The 13,170-nt window shown below is 44.2% G+C and overlaps 1 protein-coding gene across 1 annotated transcript; it reads left to right on the top strand.

Moving 5' to 3' along the window:
* Positions 1 to 4,994: 4,994 nt before the first annotated feature.
* On the top strand, positions 4,995 to 12,088 carry LOC100994149 (protein S100-A7-like). Its single transcript, XM_003817181.6, has 3 exons — positions 4,995 to 5,038; positions 6,541 to 6,698; positions 7,620 to 12,088. Exons 2-3 carry the CDS (start codon positions 6,558 to 6,560, stop codon positions 7,782 to 7,784), a joined length of 306 nt encoding a protein of 101 aa, XP_003817229.3. The 5' UTR covers positions 4,995 to 5,038; positions 6,541 to 6,557; the 3' UTR covers positions 7,785 to 12,088.
* Positions 12,089 to 13,170: the final 1,082 nt, after the last annotated feature.

Below are 13,170 nucleotides of genomic sequence, written 5' to 3'. Positions count from 1 at the left end.
TAGGAAGAATCAATATTGTGAAAATGGCCATACTGCCCAAGGTAATTTGTAGATTCAATGCCATCCCCATCAAGCTACCAATGACTTTCTTCACAGAATTGGGAAAAAACTACTTTAAAGTTCATATGGAACCAAAAAAGAGCCCTCATTGCCAAGACAATCCTAAGCCAAAAGAACAAAGTGGGAGGCATCACGCTACCTGACTTCAAACTATACTACAAGGCTACAGTAATCAAAACAGCATGGTACTGGTACCAAAACAGAGGTATAGAGCAATGTAACAGAACAGAGCCCTCAGAAATAATACCACACATCTACAACCATCTGATCTTTGACAAGCCTGACAAAAACAAGAAATGGGGAAAGGATTCCCTATTTAATAAATGGTGCTGGGAAAACTGGCTAACCCATATGTAGAAAGCTGAAACTGGATCCCTTCCTTACACCTTATACAAAAATTAAATCAAGATGGATTAAAGACTTAAATGTTAGACCTAAAACCATAAAAATCCTAGAAGGAAACCTAGGCAATACCATTCAGGACATAGGCATGGGCAAAGACTTCATGTCTAAAACACCAAAAGCAATGGCAACAAAAGCCAAAATTGACAAATGGGATCTAATTAAACTAAAGAGCTTCTGCACAGCAAAAGAAACTACCATCAGAGTGAACAGGCAACCTACAGAATGGGAGAAAATTTTTGCAACCTACTCATCTGACAAAGGGCTAATATCCAGAATCTACAATGAACTCAAACAAATTTACAAGAAAAAAACAAACAACCCCATCAAAAAGTGGGCAAAGTATATGAACAGACACTTCTCAAAAGAAGACATTTATGCAGCCAAAAGACACATGAAAAAATGCTCATCATCACTGGCCATCAGAGAAATGCAAATCAAAACTACAATGAGATACTATCTCACACCAGTTAGAATGGCGATCATTAAAAAGTCAGGAAACAACAGATGCTGGAGAGGATGTGGAGAAATAGGAACACTTTTACACTGTTGGTGGGACTGTAAACTAGTTCAACCATTGTGGAAGACAGTGTGGCGATTCCTCAAGGATCTAGAACTAGAAACACCATTATTTGACCCAGCCATCATATTACTGGGTATATACCCTAAGGATTATAAATCATGCTGCTATAAAGACACATGCACACGTATGCTTATTGCAGCACTATTCACAATAGCAAAGACTTGGAACCAACCCAAATGTCCATCAATGATAGACTGGATTAAGAAAATGTGGCACATATACACCATGGAGTACTATGCAGCCATAAAAAAGGATGAGTTCATGTCCTTTGTAGGGACATGGATGAAGCTGGAAACCATCATTCTCAGCAGACTATCGCAAGGATAGAAAACCAAACATCACATGTTCTCACTCATAGGTGGGAATTGAACAATGAGAACACTTGGACACAAGAAGGGGAACATCACACACCGGGGCCTGTCATGAGGTTGGGGCAGCGGAGAGAGGTAGCATTAGGAGATATACCTAATGTAAATGACAAGTTACTGGGTGCAGCACACCAACATGGCACATGTATACATATGTAACAAGCCTGCACGCTGTGCACATGTACCCTAGAACTGAAAGTATAATAATAATTTTTTTTAAAATGTTAATTATCTAATACAGATTATATAATTAATTTAATAATAACCTCAATACAAAAAAAGAAATTTATATGTATTCTCTATGGTCAGGCACAAATTTATGAATGCACGTGTATATAAATAAATTTAAGTGTGTCCTTCAAATATTTTGTATCAGGAATCAGCAAATTATGGTCTTAAAGCCAAATCCAGCTGGCCAACCGATTCTGGAGATTAGTGTTTACTAGAAACAGCCGTCTTCATCCACAGGGCCCTTATGTCCAGGGCTGCTTCTGGGCTGTGGCAGCATCTGCCCGCCCTGCTCTGCACCACTACTGGTGTTTTGTTATCTGACGACTCTGTTGAGTTCCTGGGCAGACTCTGCCAAAACCTGCCAAGTGATATAAATTTGTCAGTTTTCATTAATTTCTTTCAATGTTTGCTTTGTATAATTCAATATTATGTTCTTGTGTATATAAGGATAAGACTATTGCCAGGTGCAGTGGCTCACAACTGTAATCCCAGCACTTTGGGAGGCCGAGATGAGTGGATCGCTTGAGGTCAGGAGTTCGAGACCAGCCCGGCCAACATGATGAAACCCCATTTATATTAAAAATACAAAAATTAGCTGGACATAGTGGCAGGCACCTATAATCCCAGCTACTCAGAAGGCCGAGGCAGGAGAATCGCTTGAACCTAGGAGGAGGAGATTGCAGTGAGCCAAGATGACACCACTGCACTCTAACCTGGGCTGCAAGAGCAAAAGTGTGTCTCATGTAAAAAAAAAAATTAAAAAAAAAACAAGAAAGAAAAAAAAGATAAGACTATTGCATCTTGGTGACTTGCACACTAATCAATAGGAAATATTCTTCTTTTTCATTTAATCCCTTTTCTTAGAATTCTTTGTTGTCTTGTATTAATATTGTTGTCCCTGATTCCTTTTGTATTGCATTTCTTCTGTTCCTTTTTTTTCTAAACAGTGATGATACGTAACTCAAAATGAATCATAGACCTACATGCAAAACATAATATTACAAAACTCCTAGATGGTAGCATAAGAGGAAATTTGATCATCTTGGTTTTGGTGATGAGTTTTTAGATGCAACACCAAGGCACAATCCATGAAAGAAAGAATTCATAAGCTGGACTTCTTTAAAATTTAACATTTCTCTTTGTGAAAGATATTGTCAAGAGAATGAAAAGATAAGCCACAGACTGGGAGAAAATATTTACAAAAGACATATCAGACTTTGTATGTTATCCAAAACATACAAAGAACTCTTAAAACTCAGAGATAAGAACACAAACCAAACAATTAGAAAATGGGCCAAAGACCTTAACAGACATCTCATCAAAGAAGATACAGAAGGTGACAAATAAGCATATCAGCTGATGCTCCACATCATATGTCCTCAAGGAAATGCAAATTAAAACAACAATGAGATACCAGTACACACTTATGAGAATGCCCAAAATCTGGAACACTGACAGCACCAAATGCTAAAGAAGGATGTGGAGCAACAGGAACTCTCATTCATTGATGGCAGGAACACAAAATAGTACAGCCACTTGGGAAGACAGTTTGGTGCTTTCTTAAAAAACTAAACATACTCTTACCATAGGATCCAGAAATCACACTCTTCGGGATTTACCCAAAAGAACTGAAAGCTTATGTCCACACAAAAACCTGCATACACATGTATATGAACACATTGCACAGTGGTGAAGTCCGGGCTTTTAATGCAGCCATCCTAAATAACATGCATTGTACCCACTAAGAAATGTCTCCTCCTTCACCCACCACCTGACCTCCTGCTCTTCACTGTCTCCAGTGTCTATGATTCTACTCTCTCTCTACCTCCATCTGTATGCATGATGTACCTCCCACTTACACATGAGGGTGCACAGTATTTGACTTTCTTTTTCTGAGTAATTTCACTTAAGATAATAGCCTCCAGTTCCATCCATGTTGCTGCAAAAGTCATCATTTCATTCTTTTTATGGTTGAGTAGTATTCGTCTGTGTGTGTGTGTATGTGTGCGTTTGTGTGTGTGTGTGTGTGTGCGTGTGTGTGTGTGTGTTTGTGTATCTTTTGCCACTAAAAGTAATATTGCCGTCATATGGGAAACTGGGAGAGGGAGAAACAGGTCCCCCTGGTTACATAAGAACTGACAGAGAAGGAAGTTGAAGAAAGATGATGGGTGGAGAAAATAGGTCCCACCTAGGGAGACAGCACATCAGCTCTATGGAGCCCCAGAGTGCTTAAAGGGCTGGCAGTAAATGAACCAGGACCTCTTGCGGCCTACAAGGAACATTGTAAGGGGGTAGCACAAAAAGTCCATTTCAGTGATTCATCATCTCCTTTTCCTCACCATGCCCCAGGGACTCCTGTGCCTTCCCAACCCTCTTGCCCCTACCTGGGTCAGCCTTTCCACAGCAGGTTAGGGCACATTATAGCCAAGGGCACAGCTCCCAACTCCTACACAGGCTGTTTTGCATAGGAGGAGGAAAAACACTGAAGACTTTCTGGGAAGTTAGTGCCATGGGGCAGGAAAGAACTTTTCCCACTCCCTACCTCCAGGCTCATTCCATGGGGGGGTCACTCCACCACTAAACCTAGATAGTGAGGCCCCTGACCCCAGTCCCCCCACCTAAATCCAGGGCTTCTGTGAGGGGCTGACCAATGGTTAGCAATGAAGTAACCCTGCTTCCCTGCCCTGTTCCCATAGGGCAGACCCTGATGCAACCCAAGACCTATAGCACAGGGGATAAGAGTAAGGATTTGATTCAGGCTTTTCTTTGTTCGTGTGATGATTTGTTGTGTTTACTAGCTGAGTAAACTTGGGAACATCTCAACTTCTCCTTTCCTAAAATAGAGATTGCAGCACCTGCCTCTTAAGACTATGAGGGGAGGGTTGAGGAGGATGCAAGAGCAGCAGGTGTCTTGATGTCTAGACATTAAAACGCTCAGTAAGCGGTGGGGGTCATAGAACAGGCTGTCACAACAAATGTGTGGAAGTACTGGGGGAGGGAATAAACAAGACCATGCTGCCTTTGGGAGTCTGAAACTCCAACCTCTTTGGGTCCAGAGGCCCAGTGCTCTTTTCTCCCATTTCGTGACCTGTTACTACACATGTACCACTGCCTTACCCTCAAATCAAGATTGAGCCAGAGAAGGCCCCAGCTGAGGTCTCTGGGGTGGGGTGGGACCTGGTGACCTGGGACCCTGGCCAGAAATCCTGAGCACAGCCTCCTGGGTGTGTCCCACCCACCTGATATGGGGCAAGCCTCCAAGAAACAGATGACAGAGGTGGCCCCAGGCCTCCCAACCCGTGGGAAGAGCCAGGCTGAGCCTTATAAAGGACTGCTCTTTGTCCAAACACACACATCTCACTCATCCTTCTCCTCGTGACACTTCCCAGTTCTGGTAAGTCTCACCTGCCTCTTTGCATTTTCTAGAAGTGCCCAGTGCCCGGCCTGCCATGCTGCCTGTAGGAAGGGAAAGGGCTGTGGACAAAGACTCAGAAGCCTGGGTCTAGGCCAGCTCTGCCATTAGCTGGGCTGTGTGACCTTCACTTGACCCCAAAAGCCCACATCTGTACAACCAGGTGGCTGAACCAGACCTGTCCATTGCTCCTTTGGGATCTCCTGAGACAACTCCTGTGGAAATGTCCCCAGTGGGACCTGAGCACAGGACCCTCCCTTTCCTTCCTGTCTTCTTCCTCCCTGGATTCATTCTCCTTTTGGGATCCCCGTTGCTGAATCCCCTCGCCAGCTCTGCCCCCACAGAGGGAGGAGGGATAAGGATCCCCTGTGAATGCTTTGGAGGCTCTCCAAACCCCCAGGCCTGGGACCTGTAAATTCTCAGTCAATCTCTGGGCATAGGGCTTGGCCTCTGGCCTTGGCCTTGGCCTCAGATTCAGAAAGCTTTGAGTGGCTTCTCTTAGTCAGTTGCTGGCACGGAGCTTTCTCCTGCGTTGAGAGGTGTTGGGGGTTTATTGTCAGATGCCCACATGTGTTAGCCAAGGTCCTTTTCTGGTTCTTTGGAAAGTGTAGAAGTGAGAGCTGCACTGTCTTATTTTTCAGGCTTGGGGTGCAGGGCAGCCCAGGCTGGCTACTGGCTGGAAGATCTGCTTTGGAAAGTCAGACATTTTTATTTAAACAGGGTCAACCCTTGGTGATTCGGAGGGTGCAGATATTTCCCAAGAGCCGACATGAAGCGACTCCCACCTCACTCCCACCCCATCCAGCAGCTTAAGAACCAGGGAGTTATTTCTGTTCCTTGTAACAGAGGCAATTCTTGTTTCTCATTCCCAAGGGAATGTAGGAAGGGCCCCCTGTACTCGGGAGAGGGCTGTGTTTCCTGCTCACACTCACGTCCACGCTCACATGTGCACCTGGAGCCTGCACGCACTGTGTCATGCAGGGCTTGCACTTGAGTCAAGGTGGGGCCCACGGTGTCTGGTTCCTGAAGCAGCCCAGGAGGGTCAGACACCAGATCACTAAGGCCATTGTCCTGCCCCCGTGACTCTCACCCCGACTGTGAAGCTGGAGGAGATGGATTTGGTGCTGTTTCAAGAGTGGGGTCTGCCATGTGCTGGCTGAGGCTGGGGTGTCCCAGCTTAGTTCTTCCATGTGTTGCTGGCCCCCGACTCTCCCTGCTTCTCTTTCTCTGAAGCACTGTCCACAGCTGGACTTCTGCCATCCACCTGCATCTCTTCTTGGCCCTGGCCAGGATGGGCCGGGTCTCAGACTTGGTCCTACCCTCTCGTTTTTGAACAACTTATCCCATCACATTTAAAAAAATCAAGTTCCTTCTGCTCCATCTTAGGGCTGTTTTTACTCTGTCCTCAGCCCTCCTTCTAACACCCCCACATAGAGACCTTAATTCAAACTAAGGTAAGAAATGATTGTCTTTATTTCCTGAAGCCTTTTTGAAAGCAAAGATGAGCAACACTCAAGCTGAGAAGTCCATAATAGGCATGATCGACATGTTTCACAAATACACCAGACGTGATGACAAGATTGACAAGCCAAGCCTGCTGACGATGATGAAGGAGAACTTCCCCAATTTCCTCAGTGCCTGTGTGAGTTGGGGTCTAGCTTCTCAATGTCGGTTGGACACTGGCATGGCTGAGGATACATTTTGCTATGTGGCCCTGGACAGGTCACCCTCATCCTCTGATTAAAAAGTTTCCCATTTGCAAATAGGGCTTTATTGCTTGGATCATATGTGAATCTAAGGATGGTAGGCGAAAAAGTATGAAAATGGGAAAGAGTTATACAGATATAAAGGAGGTTATTAGATGGTCAGCAAAGTGTGCAGCTTGAGGAGAGTGCACAGTCCCCTCCCAGCGCTCACTGACCCTCTCTCTGTGAGACTGAAACTCACATGCTCAGGTCCTGCTTCCCAAAGGCCCCACATCAACATCCCTGAGATTACTGGGAAAGCACTAGAAGTTCCATTGCTAGTAGAAATCAATAGCCCTCTTTGCAATAAAGAAAACTCATTGGCAAATCTGAAAAAACCTGTGGGCTACTAGGTACCAAAGGGTCTAGATGACCAAGAGTAGGGAACCCAGAAGATGAGTTTGGTGGAAAAGGAGAAGAAAGGAGAGGAGGTCAGAGAAAGAAGAGAACAAAGCATGAGGGCCAATTTTGAGGCCCTGGGGTAGAACTAAGGTAGGCAGTGCCCTTAAATGCTGGGAACAGGCAAGATTGAGGCTGGGGCAGGGGACTGCTCTCCCCAAGGTCACTTAACGGAGTGCCTCGGGACAGGACCTGCCTCCCATCCTGAGGTGTGAGACAAAAAGTCTCCCTAGAGAACTCCAGGGATAACACTCACGTCCTCACCCCAACTTCACCCACTCACCCTGTGCTCTCAGCCCCACCACCATGCCTGTGCAGATCTAGGTACTTGTCTGTATCTCTGCCTCCTCCTCTCCCCTCCCAGCCCAAAACTTGTTTGTGATTGAATTTTTCTATTTTGTATGTTTTTCTCTTCACAGGACAAAAAGGGCATACATTACCTGGCCACTGTCTTTGAGAAAAAGGACAAGAATGAGGATAAGAGGATTGATTTTTCTGAGTTTCTGTCCTTGCTGGGGGACATAGCCACAGACTACCACAAGCAGAGCCATGGAGCGGCGCCCTGTTCTGGGGGAAGCCAGTGACCCAGCCCCACCAAGGGGCCTCCAGAGACCCCAGGAACAATAAAGTGTCTCCTCCCACCAGACACTTGCCTTATTTCTTCTTCTCTTTGGTGACCTACATTGTCAAAACTACCAATTCCAGGTTAACTTTGTTGGAGAATTTCCCCCACCCCCATCCAGTGGGTCACCCAGGAGTAATGTCCCTCCAGCAACGTTCCCGCTATGGCCTCCAGCAGAGCTGAGCTGCCTCTCACACAGGTCCTGGTGTCCGCCTCTGCCCCGTTCCCTAAATGCAGCCACCTTGGCAAGTTCCAGGTGGAAGTTGGTAAAAGGCCCTGCCAGGTCACAGCAATGCTCTCCTTGTCAAGGCATGGACCAGAGTCATTCAGACACATTCAGATACTGCACTGAGAAGGAGCTGGCATCTCTCAGTGTGCTCCTGCCCTCCCACTCCCGCACCAGCTGTTCTCCAGGGCTTGGAGAAACAAAAACCACTCACATAGGGATTCCTGGATGGCTTCAGGTTCAGCGCCCTTGTGGCTATGAATGGGAGGCTCAGCAGTGCCCTGAGGATGGGCTTCCTTGTCCTGTGGCCTCTGCTCCAGGGGCAGTGTCCTTTCCCTGTGCTGTGTGCTTGTGTGCATGTGCCTATGTGGGTGACCCTGTGGAAGTGAGAAGGAGTCACTGTGATGCTTAGCTGTCCTAAATGATGGTTTGCTCAATGCCAGGACTGGGTTTCTGGTGATGAATGAATATTCCAGATTTTGAGGAGCTCTAAGTGGTCCAGGAGTCCAAGTAAGCAGTCTGGCTGGAATAAGGCAGCATCACGGAAATTCCGTAAGGACTGACACAGAGAGCTCATGCTGACTGTGATGAGAAATTGCAGCACCTCTATCTCACAGGTAATGGAGTAGTTTGCTATTGGTAGTCTACTCCAGGCCAGGCAGTGTGTTATGGGCTGAGGATGCAGAAACAGGCAGGACACAGCGCTGTCCTAGCAGTGCACTGGTGGGTCTCTCCATGCAGGCCACAACACAGGGTCAGTGTTCACCTGGTGTCACTTCCAGGCAATGTTCTGTGCAGCCACTCTTAGTATTCTTCCTTGAGGCTCACATCATGTGTCCCTATCACTCTTACTACTCTGGTCAGTCTCCAGCTAACCTCTCAATCAGGCAAACATTCTTCTTGGAGGAATCAGGCAAACATCTCAAAAATTCTCTTTCCATCCCACCAGCAGCAGTGTGTAAGATGGGCTATTTGTTCTTTGGAATGACTGCTCCACTCCACACTCACACCTCTATTCACAGACCAGCATCTCCTCTCCTTATCAGGAACATTCCTTCCTGAACATATTCTGCACCTCATCAGCCTTCAGGACTGATCTGCCATTTTCACCTCTAAATCCCCATGTCTGACCATTAGTTTTCTTCTCTTTCCTTCTCTCCCTTTCTCATTCTCATTCCACCTGTTCTTGGAACTCACGGAGACCTACAGTCCCTGGGCTTTCATTTTCTCCTCCCAGCCCCCTGCTGCCTTCTCTATGCAGCCTGCCCCCCATCATCCACCCCAGAATTGCTCTCTTTCCTCTCTTAGCTCTGTTGCCCACTTTCCTTGGGCCATACCTTCCCTGCAGATCTCCAGCCCAGAACCATCTTCCCCTGTTGTCCTCCTCTCTCCTCCACCGGGACTGCTGGTCACTGCTCAGAACCGTCATGCCAGGGTCCCAAAAGTGTGGGTGCATGACTTCCTCTCTGTGCAGCACTCTCTGAATCCCTCCTATTCACCTAGCTGCTGTTATTCCCAGAATGCGCAACATACCCCCGATCAATATATCTCAGTATTTCATGTCTCAATACCAATCTTTTAAACTACTGCCTCTACCAGAAATGTCTTTTAATACTTCTTCTGTCTCATTAACATTACATTTCAAGGCTGAGCTTTAATGTCAGTGTCTCTTAGACATTCAGAGGGTGAACCACCATCCCTTCACCCCAAAGAAATGATCTCTGCTTCATTTGTGCCTCCCTCACCATGACCCCACTCTTACCATAGTGGCTACATTACTTCAGATTCCCCTAATGTCTTTCCAGCCAGACTTGGAATCATGGAGGGAAAACACTGTTACCTCAGATCTCCTGGTTACCCAGCACATAGTAGTACTGGATTCCAGCTCATAATAAGTACTCTATATCATTTTTCAATATAAAATGCATTTGTGCAAATTCTAGTCAATACTACTTCATGTAAACAGCAGTGGAAAATCTAAAAACTTCCAGTCCTGGAGGCAGGTTGTGCAGCTTAGGAGAGGACCCCAGAATCTGGACCCCAGAGTCTGGAAGCAGGCCAGAAAGGATAAGGCAAATGACTGAACAGTTCCCTCAGGACTCACGTACTGATCTCCCAAAAGAAGAGAGGGTCTCCCTGGGGTGGGGTTGCTGGACCTTCAATCCATCGCTACAATCCAGAAGGCAATTGGCCACTCCTAATGTGGGCCTGCCCTCCCTTTATTTTTCCAGTTCTTATTTCACCTGATAATATTCCGTCCAATTGGCAATGGCACATAAAAATTAGGATGGAGTGTGTGGACAAATACTTCTTCATCTTCTTGTCTAGGATTAGAAATCACCTTCTCAAGGGAGCCTTGTCTAATGTTCCTGAGACTATTTCACACTCTCCATGCTTATGTCAATGCAGGACTCATCACATCTATTCAGCTATTCTGTTTACACACCCATGTCATCCCAGAGAGGTGATCACAGGGCAGGGACACATGTGTGGCATACAGTTCCTAGTTAAGATCCCAAATCCTGAGATATTGCTGATTTGCTATGGCAGGTCGTCAAGAGAACTGTGTCATTCCAAACTCACCAAGGTGGCTTATGGAACAGAAGCAGATGGATATAAAGAGGAGAGGGGACCAGACTATCTCCACAACCACAGCCCAGAGCTCCAGTCACCAGATAGAAAATTGATTTGATTTCATCCAATATTCCTTCGAAAGAGTATCAAGGAATAGGGTGGGGCAATGTGTCATTCTACATTGGAAGGAGGACATTTTAGAGCAAGGCCTAAGGGCACAGGTATTAGTGTCATATTGATCAGAATTCAACCTTTGTTCTAACACATACTAGAGCAAGAACTTACCTGATTTGGAATAATTAATAGCTACTGGACATTATATTGGTACTAAAGAGAAAGAATACTTGACAGCTCTATGCCCACACTCACATTACAGCTGATGTGAAAGAGATTCTGGAAATCCAAATGTTCCCCAGAAATTCTGATATCAAAACATTCCAATAACTTTTTTTTTCAGGCGCAGTCTCTGTCGCCCGGGCTGGAGTGCTGTGGGCTGTCCGTGGTGCTGAATTCACTGTGACGTCACTCCTGTCTCTCTTTGCTTTCTTCTGACTGACATTTATTCAGCCTTCTCTACAGGAATCTCTTATGTTCCCCCACATGCAGGTGCTTTTTCAGTAGGCTCCTGAAGAGTGATCTCAACTTTCCAGGAAGAAAAGAGGGCAAAGGGAACAATGTGAAAAGAAGCAGAAAATCATAAAAGACCATGTGTTTGATAAACAACCAGATTGTTTCTGGTTCCCTGCCACTATAACAACACCATGACAGCATACTCATACATGTTCCCTTATAAATCTGCGAGGTAGTTTCTTTGGTATTCTTGCCCAGGAAATGGGTTGATTCATCACAGATTTTATATATATACTTTTTTTTAACTAAGTGTGAGATAATATCTTATTGTTTTTGTAACTTGTATTTTACAAGAGTTCTGACCAGCACCAGATAAGCTTCAGTGCTCTCCTTTCTTTGGCCTCAATATTATTGGATTAAAGAATTACTGCCTCTCACTAGGAGCATCATTTATTTACCATTATTTTCAATTTCATATTAAAACTCAATTTCTAGTAGAGTCTTTGGTTTCCTTGGTTTATTTTTCTATTTAAATATTTTTTATCTTTTATTATTCTTTACCATGTTTTGAAGTAAATTAAAGCAGTTAATATGAGCCAATCAACTTCTTTGGGAATTACATAGAAGAGCATGAGAGCCTTTATTTCAGGCAATTCAACAATGTAACTTTAAAGAAATTTAAAGTGGAACTCCAACTCATATCCACATTGCTCTATGCACAGTTAGCATTATTACATCCGAGCTACATTTACTTCATAATGTGCTGCCACAGTATTTGTCTACCCACTTCTCCACGAATACCTTCCCTAACCTCATATTGCCTCCCACTCCTTAACACCACAAACAATACTATGGGGAACATCATTATATATATTTCCTTATGTATCTGTGTGAATATTTTTTGGAATATATATATATATATATATATATGTATATTCCAAAAAGTAGACTACCTGGGACACAGACTCTATGTGCTCTTGGCTTGACTATTGTTTTCTTACCAACAGTACCAAGAGTTCCTATAGCTCAGCATTACTGCCAATATGTCTGCTTCTGGTTATGGAGTACTTTCATAGCAGACTAATTATCCTAACAAAACATAGAAAACGTGGATGAAAATCAGAAAATTATCTGCTTCAAAGCATCAAAAAGCTACCAAGTAACCAGGACTTGAAGGCTCTGGTTATCCAAGAGAAAGAAGACTCGATCAATGCACTCAAAATTAAAGCTGCTTCTCTTCCTGAGGAATTTATCATTTCTCAAGTAGTTTGTACAAAGAAGTTAAAAACCAAACAGAAAGTAACTTCTAAGAGACAAAGAAGATTATTTGCGACTTTAATAGTCATTCAGGGCTGGTGAGATTAAAATCAGTGTTGAGGACTTCCAACACAGCCAGAACTTGAAAAGCCAAGAATTTAGATAAAAGAGAAGCAACAAATGGTGAGTTGATTACTCTAATTTTCTCCCTTTGAGGCATGTGTCTTTTCACAAGTTGCACAGGACAAGAGGTACAGACCATCAGAAAATCTTTGTTAAAAACCTAAATAGCTAGTAAGAGCCTTTAGGAGATAAACATCAAAGCTCAGAGGATTTCCAAGGTAGAGGTACCCTTCTAAACATTCCAGGATTTCAGTTAGAACCCCTAAAGTGCTACTTCTAAGAATAAGTATATGGATCAGAAATATAAATCCTAAAATTTAGTTTTGAATCAACTTTATCCTAGATTGGATTTAAATGATCTGCTACTTGAATTCCTTTCCAGAAGCTAAAGAAAATTCTCTAGAGGGAGAGAAAATCATCCATATCCTGAAATAAAAAAAATTCATTTTTAATGTTCAGCATTCAAAAAAGCCAAGTACACCAAGAGAGAAGATAAAAATAGGAAATGGAAATAAGAGAAGACAATAGAAGATGTAAACAAACCCAGAGATGATAAGCCAGGCACAGAAAGATAAATATCACATGTTTTCACTCATCT

This window comes from Pan paniscus, chromosome 1 (assembly GCF_029289425.2).
Source record: "Pan paniscus chromosome 1, NHGRI_mPanPan1-v2.0_pri, whole genome shotgun sequence".
Classification (NCBI taxonomy): domain Eukaryota; kingdom Metazoa; phylum Chordata; class Mammalia; order Primates; family Hominidae; genus Pan; species Pan paniscus.
The sequence above is the reverse complement of the archived record's forward strand: the minus strand, read 5'-3'. Positions and strand labels throughout refer to the sequence as shown.